This window comes from Castor canadensis, chromosome 7 (assembly GCF_047511655.1).
Source record: "Castor canadensis chromosome 7, mCasCan1.hap1v2, whole genome shotgun sequence".
Lineage (NCBI taxonomy): Eukaryota > Metazoa > Chordata > Mammalia > Rodentia > Castoridae > Castor > Castor canadensis.
The window spans coordinates 133650671-133665917 of record NC_133392.1 but is presented as its reverse complement, the minus strand read 5'-3'; the positions used below and the strand labels follow the sequence as shown (position 1 = coordinate 133665917).

Below are 15247 nucleotides of genomic sequence, written 5' to 3'. Positions count from 1 at the left end.
ACAAACTGGGCATGGCTCTATCTCTGCTTAGGGAAGCCCACTGCCTCTCCCTTTATAGGATATAGCAGGGTAATAATATAACATCTGTGCAGCACTTCAAGGTTCACAGTGTCTTTTCACCTATTATCTCCACCTTGCCATGGGAAGCCGGGGACAGTGAGGGATTCTACTTGCTGTCTGTCAGCTCATTACCCCCAGAAAAGACAGGAGATTCTTTGGCTTTGGATCTTACAAGCCAGGGGAGAAGGCCTAGGGAGAAGTTGAGGTGGTGAGACTTGGCTTGTTGCTATGGTTACCCAGATGGTGGGTAACCATTTTGAGGGTTGCTATGGTGATAGGCTGCTGGGTGGTAGGGATTTTGTCTTTCTGGGTGGCTGGCAGATGTTGCACTTTCCAAACTGAAGGGGCAGCATGAGAATGGGCAAAGTCTTCGTGTCCCAGGGCAGATTTGGGAACTTGGGGCAAAGCTTAGAAAGGGTTTCCAGGAGCTGGGCAGAAAAGGAACTTTGGCTGGGATTGGAAAAGCCTGTGCCTGAGAGTCTGGTGGAGCTGGATCTGGAGGCAGGACTTTTGAAACTTGAACTAGGCAGTTTTCTTCCAGAAGCAGGCCAAAGGATAAGGCTAGGCAACCCCCTTCAGTGTTAGGTACCAGTTACTATTGGGAAATGTAAAAGACACAGGAGGCAGCCTACCCCTGAAAGGAGGAATAGAGAAACACACACACACACCCCCTACTAGCAAATTTATTTATAAAGCATCAGTGTCAACACATGGAAGTTGTACAGCATGAGCCAAGTTGAAAAGGAGTTGGGAGCAAGCCTCCTAGAGGTTAGGAAGGAGCTGTCAGGAGAAATGGTTGTGCTCTCTTTTCTTTCCTCTCTGACTAGGAAGAGCCCTCAGTCTTTGACCACCGAGTGGCCACTGGATTGGACTCTCAATTGTCCTCAGTCACACCCAACCTCCATGCTTCAGTGAAGCATCCATTCCTTCAGCAAATGTTATATTATACTATTTTTGTTTGTTGATCATCTACTAAGTGGTGATCATTTGCTAGTTGAAATATTACTAGTTACCATGTGAAAGAAAGATGAAATAGATGTCTCTGTTTCTGCCCTCAACGATCTGATGAACCAGGAGGTTAAGGAAGCAGCCTATACGGACACCCCAATACGTGTGGCTGGGGTCCCAGAGATAGGGGAAAGGAAAAGCAGTTGGGATTTTGAGAAGGCCCTCTTCTATTTGGGTTGATTAAAAATAACTTCATGTTGTTTGAATGAACTTTCAAGTAGGATTTCAGTAGATGGAGTTGGAAGGGGTGGACCTTGCAGGCCAAGGGTTGGTGCTTGATTATAGGGAAAGATGCTGCCCACAGGGTGTAGTGAGAGATTAGCCCAAAAAGGAAAGTAGATATCAGAATTGGAAGACTTTGGATGCCAGGCTTAGATGAGGGATACTGTAAGAGACCAACTCACTGTGTGTGTACGTGTGTGTCTGTGTTGCTAGGGATTGAATCCAGGCCCCATGCATGCTAGGAATGCACTGCACCTCTAAGCTATCTTCCCAGCCCATACTATTTTCTTTATTTTATTTTATTATTCATATGTGCATACAAGGCTTGGGTCATTTCTCCCCCCTGCCCCCACCCCCTCCCTTACCACCCACTCTGCCCCCTCCCTCTCCCCCCCACCCCCTCAATACCCAGCAGAAACTATTTTGCCCTTATCTCTAATTTTGTTGTAGAGAGAGTATAAGCTATAATAGAAAGGAACAAGGGTTTTTACTGGTTGAGATAAGGATAGCTATACAGGGAGTTGACTCACATTAGTTTCCTGTGCGTGTGTGTTACCTTCTAGGTTAATTCTTTTTGATCTAACCTTTTCTCTAGTTCCTGGTCCCCTTTTCCTATTGGCCTCAGTTGCTTTTAAGGTATCTGCTTTAGTTTTTCTGCGTTAAGGGCAACAAATGCTAGCTAATTTTTTAGGTGTCTTACCTATCCTCACCCCTCCCTTGTGTGCTCTCGCTTTTATCATGTGCTCAAAGTCCAATCCCCTTGTTGTGTTTGCCCTTGAGCTAATGTCCACATATGAGGGAGAACATACGATTTTTGGTCTTTTGGGCCAGGCTGACCTCACTCAGAATGATGTTCTCCAATTCCATCCATTTACCAGCGAATGATAACATTTCGTTCTTCTTCATGGCTGCATAAAATTCCATTGTGTATAGATACCACATTTTGTTAATCCATTCGTCAGTGGTGGGGCATCTTGGCTGTTTCCATAACTTGGCTATTGTGAATAGTGCCGCAATAAAATGGGTGTGCAGGTGCTTCTGGAGTAACCTGTGTCACAGTCTTTTGGGTATATCCCCAAGAGTGGTATTGCTGGATCAAATGGTAGATCAATGTTTAGCTTTTTGAGTAGCCTCCAAATTTTTTTCCATACTATTTTCTTAAATACGCTAGTCAAAAGCCATGGTCAGCTGAATATTTTGGGATGATCTGGTTCACTCACCTATGCATTTAACCAATATTTTAGACAAATATTTAATGAGTGCCCTGTATATGCTAGGTTCCTGGCCACATGCTGAGGATCCTGTGGTGAAAGACCAACAAGAGCCCCAGATCTTACAGCGTTAAGGCTTTAGAAAGGATGAAGGATAAGACAGGCTTTATGGTGCATCTCTATAATCCCAGCACTTAGAGGCTGAGACAGGAGGATTGAAAGTTCAAGTCCAAAAAAAAAGAAACAAGCAAGACCCTGTCCCAACTTCCCTTTCCCCAAACTCCCATAACTTCACATGTGATGGATTTGAATGAGTTACAGCACCAAAGGATACGGGAAGACCTGCTATCCTGGGGGTTCAAGGAAGGCTTCCCTGTGGTTGTTTCCGTGAATAGAAGCCAGCCAGGCCAAAGGAAGAGAGCGGTGAAAGGTTATAGACTGGTGAAAGGTTATAGAAAGTCAGATGGGAAGGCCCTGAGGTAAGAGAGCTCATTTGAGGAGCTGATGACAAGTGGCAGGACTTTAAAGAGAGGGGCACTTGACCGGAAGGGGAGGACTCTAAGGGCTTTATCTAGATGCCTGTGTTACTGTTCTCCCCCACTAGATGTCCTCCCGAGCACATGCTGCACATCGCAACCTCTTTAGCGATGCAACTGCAGGCTCACCCATCAGGAGCAAAGGAAAATCATAGGGCAAAAGGAGAAAGCCTCAGTGCCTCCTGATTGTGTGGTCTGGCTATAAATTTAGACTCTTGCTGGAAAGAAAAAAAAACAACAAACAAGAAAAACCTCTGTAGGCTTCCTTCGTCCCATCCCCCAGCAGAAGCTTTGTTCCTCTAGCCTTGTAAAATTTTCTCTCTATAAAACAGGAACATCAGCCAAACATGTGGACTTCCCCCTTGCCATTCATTAGAAGAATGCTACTTCAGACTCTCTTGGGAGCATTTAAATGCAAATTTTGTCAAGAAAGCAACTTGAGTCTGAGAGTTCTCTAGCCACAACCCAAACCAGAACTTCCTTTTTTATAGGGTTTTTTTTTTTGAGACTGAGTCTCTCTGGCCTTGAACTGAATCCTGATCCTTCTTCCTTAGCTTCCGAAATGCTGGGATTAGAGATATGCACCATCGTGCCCAGCTTTACGGTGTATATTTATAGGAATCTCAGTCCTTGCCCTCTCTTCTAAACCCCCAGGTCTTCACTAGGGCCTGATTGCCAGAGTAGAGTCTCGTTCTTCTTTCCTGTTATTTCTTCACCTTTGGCAGCATAAATCACAATTCTTGAGGAGCTTGTTCACAATCTGGTGCTTGTAGCAGCCCCAGGAGGGGAATGGAGGATTTTTTCTATTGGCTGCAATGAAAAGGAGGAGGCAGATGTCTGTAGGGTGAGGTGGAGGCGTGTGTGTTTTCGTTTGGGCCCTCTTAGTCCTGCTGGTATAAAATATAGGAAATGCAGTGACTCAGCACTGATAAAGTCAACATCTCCAGACTTAGCATTTCTGTATTCTCTGTTGTTTACTGAAAATGTGCCTGTGCTACCAATTACCAATCATTCATCCTGCAATCTCTGCTAACAAACTTTAATTTAAAAAATATATATACCTCAAACTTATCCCTGTTTTTTTTTTTGAGGGATCAGGTTTTGAACTCAAGGTCTTATGATTGCAAAGCAGGCGATTTACCTTTTTTTTGCTTTGGTTATTTTTTGGGTAGGGTCTCATTATTGTCCAGGGCTGGCCTCCATCCTCCTACCTGTTCTTCCCCAGTAGCTGTAATTGCAGATGTGAAGTGCCATGCCTGGCTTGTTAGTTGAGTTGGGCTCACTTGAACTTTTTGCCTGGGCTGGCCTTAAAACATTGATCCTCCCAATCTCTGCTGCCAGAGTGGCTGGAATTACTGGCCTCTTAGTCCTCTCCTCCCCACTTTTTTGGGCAGTACTGGGATTTGAACTTAGGGCCTTGAGTTTCCTAGGCAGGTTATTCCCCTTCTTTTCGTAGACTGAGCTCATTAGTGGCTGACATCTAACATGAAGTAAGACTTTTTTTGCCCCCAAAGCACAGAGGATTAAATTGGAAGGAAATGAGCATTTGTCCAAGGATCATCTCTGTCCTTTTTCAGATCCTCCCTGTTTGATCTCCACACCTAGAACTTGGACACTCAGCAATACTTGATGAGAGAAGGTGTGATTAATGACTTGCTCATCCTATTTCTGCTCATGGTGTGATGAGGAAACCTATTACTGCACCTATTATGGAAAGCATCATTTGCTTTTCTTGTTATTAATGTGCAGATCATTGATTGACCAAATACTTGGCACTACTCACAAAGTACAGAGATACAATCCCTGCCCCCAGGGTAAGAAGCTCCTCCTTCAAAATCTTGAGACTGGAACTGACATGAGCCCAAGTCTCAATTTTGGCTGCTCAGTGTTGCATGAATTATTTTTTTATTTGTTCATGTGCCCAAATAATATTAACTAACCTAAACTCTTGTCACAACCACCCCGTCCTCTGAAAAATCAAATTAACCCAGGGAGGATAATGGCTGAATGGGCCAAATTTGTCATCTACATTTACCATAGTTTGAGTTCTTCATTGACTGCTCTTGGCCTCTGCACATTCCATGAATTTCAGAATCTAGTGATAGCACAACTGGAGGGCAAGATGATGTTGGGGACTCCCTCCTTAAACCTGCCTGTATTACCCATTTCCTTTCTTTACTCTTTTTTTTTTTTTTGGTCTGTACTGGGGTTTGAACTCAAGGCCTAAGGCCTACACCACTTGAGCCACTTTGCCAGCTCTGTTTTTTTTGTTGGGTATTTTCTAGATAGGGTCTTTCAGAGTTTGCCTGGGCCATCATCCAACTGTGATCCTCCTGATGTCTGCCTCCTGAGTAGCTAGGATTATATGCGTGAGCTACTGGTGGCTCTGCTTCTTTCTTTACTCTTTTCTTTCCCCTGGTGATAGAGAATAATTGGCCTCCCTCTTTCTGCCCTGACCAGTTATGCTCCAGATCTTTTGTTCCCTAACAGTTCTGGTTCAGGCTCAGGTTCTCACACTTCTTTTTTTTTCATTTAAGTCTCTGTGCTCGGATGGCTGTCACAGTTTAGTAATCCTGTTGGGGCTGTCCTCTTTAGACTTATGTCCTTCTGTCTCCCTAATTCGCCCCACAGGGCAGTGAGACTCCATTTCCATCCGTTGGCCACTGGTCATTTCTAAGGCTCTGCTCATGGCCTGCTTTACTTCCTGGGGCTGGGACTGTCCCCTTGGCTTATGGTTTTGTCTTGTTTCTGGACAACCTTTTGTTCCTGCCTGGGGTTCTTTGTGGTGTTTCTGCGGCCTTGTCTGGCTCTTGTGCCCAGCTCTTGGCTGTCCTTGTCCCGGTTCTGTTCTCCTGTCTGGCTCTGGGATGTGAGCACCTTGGGCTCTCGTCGCTGCCTGTCTTCTTTCTGGGCTTTCTCTAGGTCCTTCTCGTGCAGCCGCACAGGCCCAGCGCAGCTTCTCCCCAGCCAGAGGGCTCCGTCCTTTGTCCGGGCTCCGAGCGGGGATCAGCGCTGACGGGGCCGAGTGGACCCGGGGGTCTCGGAGCCTCTTGGGCCCTCCCAGCCTCCACCCTGACGCGCGGGGGGCCTCCTACCGGCCGGCCTCGCGCCTGGGCCGGCCTCGCGCCGTGCTCGGCTCCCGGCCGGACGGTAGTCGGCATCCGCCGAGGGGTACCCGGCATCCGCCGAGGGGTACCCGGCGTGGGCAGCCGGGGGGCCGAGGACGCTCGGGGCGGCGGCGGCCGAGGGGCGGGGAGGCGGCCGGGAGGGCCTGGCGCTCCTGACAGGAGGAGCCGCCGCCGCTGCCGCCGCCGCCGCCGCCGCCGCCACCGCCCCGCGCCGGGGCGGGCTGAGGGAGGAGCGGAGCCGAGGGGTGGGGAGGCGGAAACGCGAGCCGGGGCCGGCGGGGCGCGAGCGGGCTGAGGAGCGGAGCGCGACTGCCGGACCGAGAGCCGTGAGCGAGCGGAGCCAGGGCGCCGCCGCCGCCGCCGCGGAGCCGCACAAAGGCCGAGGCTGGGATCGCTGCCGCCACAGCCGCCTCAGTCGCCTCAATCGTCTCAGTCGCCTCAGCCGCCGCCGCCTCCTCAGCGCGCGGGCCTGGAGCCGGCGGCCCCCCCGGGGCCCGGGGCGAGCGCAGCGCGGGCGGCCATGGCCGGCTACGTGCCGGGTCAGCAGCCGGCCAACCGCAGTCAGGAGAAGGAGTTCGTGCAGGCGTACGAGGATGTGCTGGAGCGCTACAAAGGTAAGGCCAGGACCGGGCCGGGACTGGCCGGAGGAGCCCGGGGCCCGAGGAGCCCGAGGAGCCGGGGAAGCCCAGGGGAGCCCGGCCGGCTGCAGGTGGGGCGGCGGCGGGGTCGCGCCCACCCGCGCGGGGCGCTCCCGGGTTTATTTACAGAGTCGAGCTGAGCCTGGCGAGCCCTGTCCGGCGGCGGCGGCGATCGCCGGTCACCGTGCTGGCCCCCTTATCTGTCCCCAGCTGGACCGCGGCAAGCCCCACGCCGCCGGGACTTTACCACCCGCCCGCTTTTGTCTCCCCGAGTCCCCGGGGAGTGGCGGGGGAGCCGGGCGGGGTGGCGAAGCGCACCTAGGGGTCTTGGGGGGTCGGGGGAGTGCAGTTTTGGGGGTAGCGAGGTCTCACCCATTCCCCCCTCCCCCACCCCCACCCCCCATCCGCCAACCTGGAGGTCGGGGCCCGATGGAGGCTGGGGTCTATTTCTTCCTTCCCTCCCTCGGAAATCGGGGATCGCAGCCCTTGCAGGCGGGCTTGCCAAGAAGTCCCCGGGTTAATGGCTAATCCACGGGTGCAGAAAGTTTGACAGGGCACGGGGCCGTGGGCTGCGCCTCCACGCCGCGTGCAAGCCAGGGTGCGTGGCCTTGGCAGGTCCCCGCTTCGACCTTTGCGTCCAGTTCTGGGATTTTGCTCTGGGCGGCAGTCGTGATTCCTATTTGCACAGAGGTGGAGATTTTCCCAGAAACTCCAAGGCTGCACTTTTCTCCTGGTTCATTTAGCTCAAGGCCCTGGTGACGAGCCTTCCCTTTCTTTTTATCAGCACAGGACACTTCAGCCCTGTGACTGAGTCCCGCATACTTGCTTACAGCACCTACCCAGTCAAGGGAAACTAATAAAGAAGCTGTAAAACCTCTCTCTCTCTCCCTGTGTCTCTCTCTCTTTTCTTTTCCTCCTCCCTTCTTTCTTGAGGCATTAGAGCTCTGTTTGGGAATGCAGCAAGAAAAAAATAAAAAAGATGAAATGCTAAACTGGACCTGCTAGGGCTTCTCTACCTGTTCCCTTCTGCACCAGCTCCTGTAAGCCGTCCAGCTTTTCCTGCCTGCAGCAAGGTTTCTGTCCACCCCCTGTGGTCTTTCTTTAAGAAATGCAGTTCCTTTCAGAGCACAAAGAGGCTGGATTGTGCTGCTTGACCTCACTGAAAGATGCTGCTCAGTGAATTGCTCTGTTAAGTTCCCCCGCATGCTTTTGAGCAAGACTGTACTCTTAAGAGGGAGGAGACACCCGGCTGTCTCTGGCCCTGACAGCTTCAAACCAGCAGGATTAAAACAAAACTAGGTGAAGGAATCACAGTAACCTCCCTGGATCAGATTGCCAGTGGCCCCCAGCTGAAAGGACGTTGGACTTATAGCAAATGAGACAGGGAAAGAAGGGGAAGTAGGCTCAGTCCAGGAGAGGCCTCTAGTGAACCGTCCTTTTAACTGTCTCCTTTCCTCTGAAGGATTTTGTTCAGATGTATAGGAATTTGATTCTTCCCAGTCACAAACCTCTTTCTTGAAGGGAGTGATGACAAACATGGCTTGCCCAAGTGAATGAATGGAGCTGTATGAGGGGGTTGTGTGTGTTAGGTGCCTTCACTGCACCATTCTCACTGCCAAGTCAGAGCAGCTTAGCAGCCATGCCTGTTACTTTGCTGTATGGAATGCTTGCATTTTCCAGACTTTGAATCCCCTTACTGACTTATTAGGAGAATTGTTTGCAGAGGAGTATGCTGTACTCTATAGAGTGACCACGGGAGATATTTTGTGAGGATAATTAATTAATTTGGAGGGATATGGGAAAGTAGATATTAATGGTGATTAATAAATATAAATAGATATTAATGAATAATTGGTTGGCCTCCAAATTACTTGGATCACTGTTAACTGCCAATAATTCGTACTCACCTCATTCTACAAAATAAAGTAGGATTTTCATGTTCAAAAAGAGTGTTGTAGTTTTCACCTGCATAAGCTTCCCCAGAAGGGGCAAAGGTGAGAAGGGAAGTAGTGAATTTGCTTTGTGAAGACAGCAGAGCTGTGTAGCTCAGCTGCATTAGGAATGGTTGTCAGGCTTGGGTTTTCCAGAACTGTGCTTGGCAACTGTTTCCCTGTGTGTTGGTAGTAAGCATGGTCTTGGCAGGATTAGATGATTCAGCATGGACATAAATGCTCTCCCTCATTTCCTCATATCCCAAAGGCTCTTTCAGATAGCTGGCCAGTAAACAGGAGGCATTAGATAATAACTCTGGATCCTAGCATTTCAGAGTGGACAACAACCTCCAACAATTATGAACTCTACTGGGAATGAGTAACACAGTGTTAGGCACTGGGTGTTAGAATTAGGAATGGGATCTGGTTCCTACCCTCAGTTCCTCACATCTAGCAAGGGAAAGATATATGTAAACAAGTGATTATGATTCTGTGATAAGCTCTCCAATAAAGGTGTGTATAAAGTATGGTGGAAGCAAGGGGAGGGAAGGGCATCTCCATTCGGCTCTTTGGGAGGGGTGAAAAAAAAACAATATATATATACATGACAGAGTCTCACTAGTTAGCCTGGGCTCTGTTTAAACTCGAGATCCTCTTGCCTCTGCCTTCCAAGTGTTGGGATTACAAGCATGTACCACCATGTCTGGCTAAAAAAAATATTTTATTTTGTTAATTTATTATGGTGCTGGGGATTGAACCCAGGGTCTCCTGCACACTAGGCAAGTGCTCTACCACTGATCTACAAGTCCCACTGGAAGGTTTGAGAGCTTTTCGTGATAAACAGGATTTAGCCAGATGAAATCGGACAGGGCTGGGCGAAGACAGGGTATAAACAGCAGTGCAGAAGCAGGGAGGTGTGAATGATGAGTGGAGGGGTTTAAGGTGTGACTAGAGGGCTAGAGTTCTGGATGAGCACATGATGTTGAAATAATTTGGGGACAGTTCGTAAAGAATCTTCTGAGGGTTCACTCCATGGGCTCTGTGTGTGGGGGGGGGAAGAGGGGGCAAGTGTCATTGAAGGCTGGAAAAGCAGCAACTAGTGTGCCAGTGTTATTTATCAGGGGATTCCTTTCCAGCAATTGGGGTACTTACATTGCTGTCCAGGCACCTTCTTCCTGTATCAGTGTGCTTATGAACCTTACTAATTACATGTTACTTGATAAATATGGAAACAAAAGAAGGGTGAATTGTTTTGGGAATATTTCATCCAGATGATGATATGGCCAACCATAAAGTTTTCCTCTCTGTGGACTGAGGTCCTTATGAACACCAGAGAAAACTAAGAAGGAATAGTCAGAGGTAGAATCAGAGGTAGAAGCAGAATCAGCATCCTCTCCTAGCAGAGACATTCTACTGAAGAGGCAGGCCACGTAGGGGCATCGTTTTAGAGAAGAGGTTTAAAACAAACACAGTCTAGGTTCGTGTTGGTGTTTAAGCAGAAAGAGAAGTGTGCACATTGGTTCAAACAGAACTAGACTTTCTGTTTTCACAAAAATCTCAGAAACTAAAGAGTGCTGATGTGCCAGGCTGGGCTAGGAATAAAAGAGAAGCTTCACATTTCAACATTGGTGACATTGACTACCTGCTACTCAGGAACTTGAGAGTTCTTTTTTTTTTTTTGTTTATTCACATGTGCATACATTGCAGAGTTCTTGCTAGGTGCCATAGGTAAATGAAACTACTTAGGACTGAATTTGGTTATCATATCACACACAAAATTTACTGCACAGAGAGTTAGGAGTAAAGGGTCTGCTTATTCATATACAGAATAACAAGGTGGTTTGACAATAGTGAAAAGGCTACTAAAGCTAGGCTTTAGATTTCTTCAGTTTTGGGCTCCAAGCCCTAGTTCTGCCACTTCTGCTGTGTCCCTTTCTAACCTAGACCAGATTTGGTAGTGGATGTCTGTAATTCCAGCTATGGAAATGGGAGGATCAGGTTAGAGGCCAGCCTGGGCAAAAAAGTTATCAAGATCCCATCTCAAGAAACAACCTGGGTGTGGTGATACACAGCTGTAATTCCAGCTATGCCTATAATCCCAGCTATGTGGGAGTCAGAGATAGGAGGATCACAGTCCAATGCTGAGCCTGGACAAAAAAGCAAGACCCTAGCTGAAAAATAACTACAGCAAAAAGGGCTGGGGGCGTGGCTCAAGTGGTAGAGCACAGAAGTACAAGGCCCTGAGTTCAAATCCCAGTACAATAACAACAACAACAACAACAAAAAGGTTGCTCAACCTCACTGACCTCTGGGTTTTCATCTGTTAAAATAGGGATCGTAATACTAACTTCTTGGGATCCATGAGAATATACATGAGCTGTTGCACATATTAGGCTATTAATGTTTAAAAAACTTCACATATACAGCACTTTATATTTATAAGGGTGTTTCACATTCATTATCTTATTCAAGCTTTATAATATCCTATAAGGATGATATTATACAGATAGGTAAATTTAGGCACAGAGATTTAAAATTACTGTCCATGCACAAGGTTTCAAACTTCTGGATGAAGGTTCCACATTGTGTTACAAAGGGAAGTTTTAAAATCAGAGCTTTGACTTGGGTTATGTGTGATAAATTGTGAAAATGTTAGTAAAATGTGATTGTTAGTGCAATTGTTAGTATCATTGTTAGTTTTTAGCCTCCGAAGTTTAAGCACACACAGGAAGTGCCTTATAATCTAGATTTCAGAACTGGAAAAGAAGCTGCGATTTCTTTCTCCCTTATTATGCAGGACGTTTTATGGTATATAAGTCTTGGAAAATTTTATACATCAATAATATAGTATAAAGTGATGAGAGTTTGCTATCACAGTGGTTGGAAAATACAGGCTGAGGATTTGGGATTGTTTGCCTGAGTAATGCTCTGAAGAAACCTCTTGGTTAAATGTGGATTCAGTTTTAAGTTCCTTTTTTAAAAATATACTTGTAGGTTTTTTTTCTGTGGCACTGGGGTTTGAACTCAGGGCCTCACACTTGCTAGGCAGGCGCTCTTACCACTTGAGCTACTCTGCCAGGCCTTAAGTTCCTTAAGTTCCTTTTTATTTAATTTTTTTGTGGGACTGGGATTTGAACTCAGGGCTTTGAGCTTGCAAAGCAGGCACTCTACTGCTTGAGCCACACCTGTAGTCCATTTTGCTCTGGTTATTTTGGAGATGGGGTCACAAGAACCATTTGCCTAGACTGGTCTTGAACCTGGATGCTCCTGGTCTCAGCCTCCTAAGTAGCAAGGATTATAGGCATGAGCCACTGGTGCCTGGCTTTAAGTTCCTTTTTAGAACAAAGTCCTAGAGTTGGAGTGGATTGCTTCTAGACAGAACAATAGAGTAATTGCTACTTCTGGACGTGGACACTATCAATTCAGAAAGTGAGTCAAGTCCATCTGCTGGGAAATCACAAGCTTTGGCCACATCATGCTGTTGGAATAATAAATGTGTGCATGTACTAACTACTTCTGGGAGCTACTGCCTTTGTCTTGGGGTTGCTTGGCAAATGATGTAATACAAGCCAGGGAAATGCATCAGCTGAGGTCTCATCCCTGGTAGTTCTCAGTGCCAATTCCAGGTTTTAGAGATCTTGGTGGAAAGGACACTTCAGAGTATGTCTGGGAACAGAAATATCCCAAGATGAGAAATCCCTTTCCTTTCAGTTTCTGATAATTATATATTGGGTTGGTTTTTTGCTGTACCAGGGATTAAACCAGGGCCTCTCTTGTGCTAGTCAAGTGTTGCCCCCAGCTCTGTCTCATGGTTTTGATTGGAGTTCAAGGCTCAGTTTTCTAGTTTCTACTGGGGGCAGTTACTGATTTCCTGGCCTGGAAGAGCCATTCCAGGCCCACTGGCTTGGCTTGTAGGATGTGAGAATGTTTATTCCTACTTGTGTTTCTTTTAATAAGATGTCATTTTTCCTTCCAGAGCCTTTCAGTTTCTGAAATAAATCCCAGCAGACCTGTGGTTCTTTGTCTCCAGCTTTCCGGGCTTTCCATGACTTGACTTGCCTAGTCTACCCAACCATACCTGTTATTACTGCTCAGCACAGCTCTGTACTCCATGTGGGCCGGCCTCAGCGCAGATCCCCAGGTTCTCATTCCTGCCTCTCTGCCTTCCTCTGTGTTCCGTTTTCTGGAATGCTTCTCCCTTTCTGGTTATTCAAGTCATTTCTCTTGCTCATTAAAGCTAAAGCATGACACTTGCATCTCTGACATCTCTGTCAGGCATAAGGCTTCCTCTCTGATCTCTTAAAATACCAGCCTCGCAATTAGTCTCTTAACGATATAAAAACAATATATATATGTATTGCCAAACACCTGTCTAGTACAGAAGTGTAGAGACTCTTTTTTTCTTTTCTCCTATTAATTACAGTGCTGGGGTGGAACCCAGGGCCTTGCACATGCAAAGCAAGTACTCTACTATTGAGCTACATCACCAGGCCCTCGCATAGGAATTTTTTTTTTTCTTTTGGTGGTACTGGGGTTTGAATTCAGGACCTTAAGCTAAACTATTTGAGCCATGCCCAGCCCCTGGTTTGCTTTAGTTCTTTTTTCAGATAGGGTCTCATGCTTTTTACCTGAGTTGGCCTGGAACTTTTATCTTCCTAAAACTACACCTCCCATGTAGCTGGATCCACAGGCATATACCACCACTCCCAGCTTATTTGTTGAGATGGGGTCTTTTCCCAGGGCTGGCCTTAAACCATGATTCTTCCAGTCTCTGTCTCTCTAAAGTGGTTGGGATTATAGACATGAACCACCATATCTGGCCTGTGACTTTTGTTTTAGTTAGGTTTTTTTTTTCCTTTTCTTTTTTTGAGACAGGGTCTCACTACATGGCCCAGGTTGACCTCACACTCACTGACCTTGACTTGTGATTCTTCTGCCTCAGACTCCCCAGTGCTGGGATCACAGGAATGTACCACCTCACCTGACTTGAGAAGGGACTTTTTTTATGCCTCTAGTGTATGCGGTTGATTGGCAGGGAATTTCTCTCGAGAAGGGACAATCATACCAGTGCTTTTAAGTTACATTAATTTTTTTCTTTTCATCTTAGGGAAGTAGTATGTTTAGTGTAGAAAATTGTAACAAATGCAAGAAAGTATATAGAGTTTTAGATAATGTGTGTATGTGTATAGGAGTGAGGCTGGGGTAGAGAGGCAGGTCAACTAAAGATCAATGTGCTCTGTCTGAGACACAGTGGAGTGCTTGAGGACAGGCCCATTTTGGCCAGCCTTGGGCTGGTACCCTCCACTTCTGCTGGCTGTCACAGTGTAAATCTGCTTTGTGGGCACAGGCATGCATTTTCTTTCTTGGTTCAAAATTGCTTTTTTTTGTAGGAACATGTGTCAATCATTTGCCATAAACTGGCACATAACATGTGCCAGTTATCAGGGATGATTTGGCTGGTTGCCTAAGGCAAGTTAATTAACTGATCGGTCATCGTCTTTCTTTCAGCAAGGGCTGTGCCAGCTATTCTGCTGTGCTCCCTCTTACTGTAGCACATTTCTACAGTGATTATTGTTCATTCAAGTAAACACGATTCCTTTTGAGTTGGCTTGAAGTGTCTTTTGGAGTTCAGATGGTTTTCAACCCGAAGGAGCATGTTGGATTGAGACATAGGAAGTGATTTCCTTTGGCTGTGCTTTTGAGTCAGTCACTGACAATGATTAAGCCCGCAGTGTACGACTAGGTCCTGTTAGTGTACCTATAAAAATACTGCCTTGAGGTAAGTGGTGTTCGGGAGATGGATGGGCCACTTAGAAGCATGGAAAGAATGAGATTAAGATTTGGGGTAGGGGAGGAAGGTCCTGAAGTCAGTATGAAGAATCTGGGTTTTATACAATGGGCCGGGGTGGTATAGAGGTTGTGTAAGTGATGGATGAGAGTGGAGGTCTACTCTCTAGGAGCAGACCTCACCACTGAAGAGGTCACTGTTCAGTTGAGTCATGAGGTTAGGCTGAGGGGTGATCAATACGAGAAGGTAGTATATTTGAGATACATTTTGGGCAGGTACAAGGACTGCTGTTTTCTAGAGTACTTTGCCTTGAAAAATAAGAATTACATTTTATCCCAGGACTTTTCCAGAACAAAGTCCTTTTCTTCTTGTATAAAAATCATTTTTCATTAAAAGAGTTAACTCCTGAACTTGTAAAAGTGTGCATTTGAACCTATGACTCAAGGTCATGCATCTTAACCCTTACTTCTCACTTAAATTAGCAAATGCTGAGTGCCCCAGGATACTTATTCTATCCATTCCCTGAACACCCTCAGCGTGTGTTTCTAGCTATAAACACCTGGCAAGAAATGCACAAGAAATCCCCTAAATCCCCTCTGAAATCTTCAGTTGTATCTTGATTTGCTAATCTGCCAGTGTCAGGGAGTTTGTTTGGAGAGTCTGTTTGTACACTTACTTCGTGAACATCTACTGAATTTGTACTTGAAATCAGGGAGCAGGCAAAG

General features: G+C 46.7%; 1 protein-coding gene across 14 annotated transcripts in view; it reads left to right on the top strand.

The window, feature by feature from the left end:
* Macf1 (microtubule actin crosslinking factor 1) overlaps nt 1-15247 on the top strand; it is a 358063-nt gene that overhangs the window by 12547 nt on the left and 330269 nt on the right. The window contains exon 1 of one of the 14 annotated variants that reach the window (XM_074080504.1): nt 6491-6779. The exons of the other annotated variants lie outside the window; for them this stretch is intronic. Coding sequence (XP_073936605.1) covers nt 6686-6779 — 94 coding nt within the window. The 5' untranslated portion in view covers nt 6491-6685. Of the gene's footprint in view, nt 1-6490; nt 6780-15247 lie in introns of those variants that run through there. 14 annotated transcript variants of the gene reach the window in all.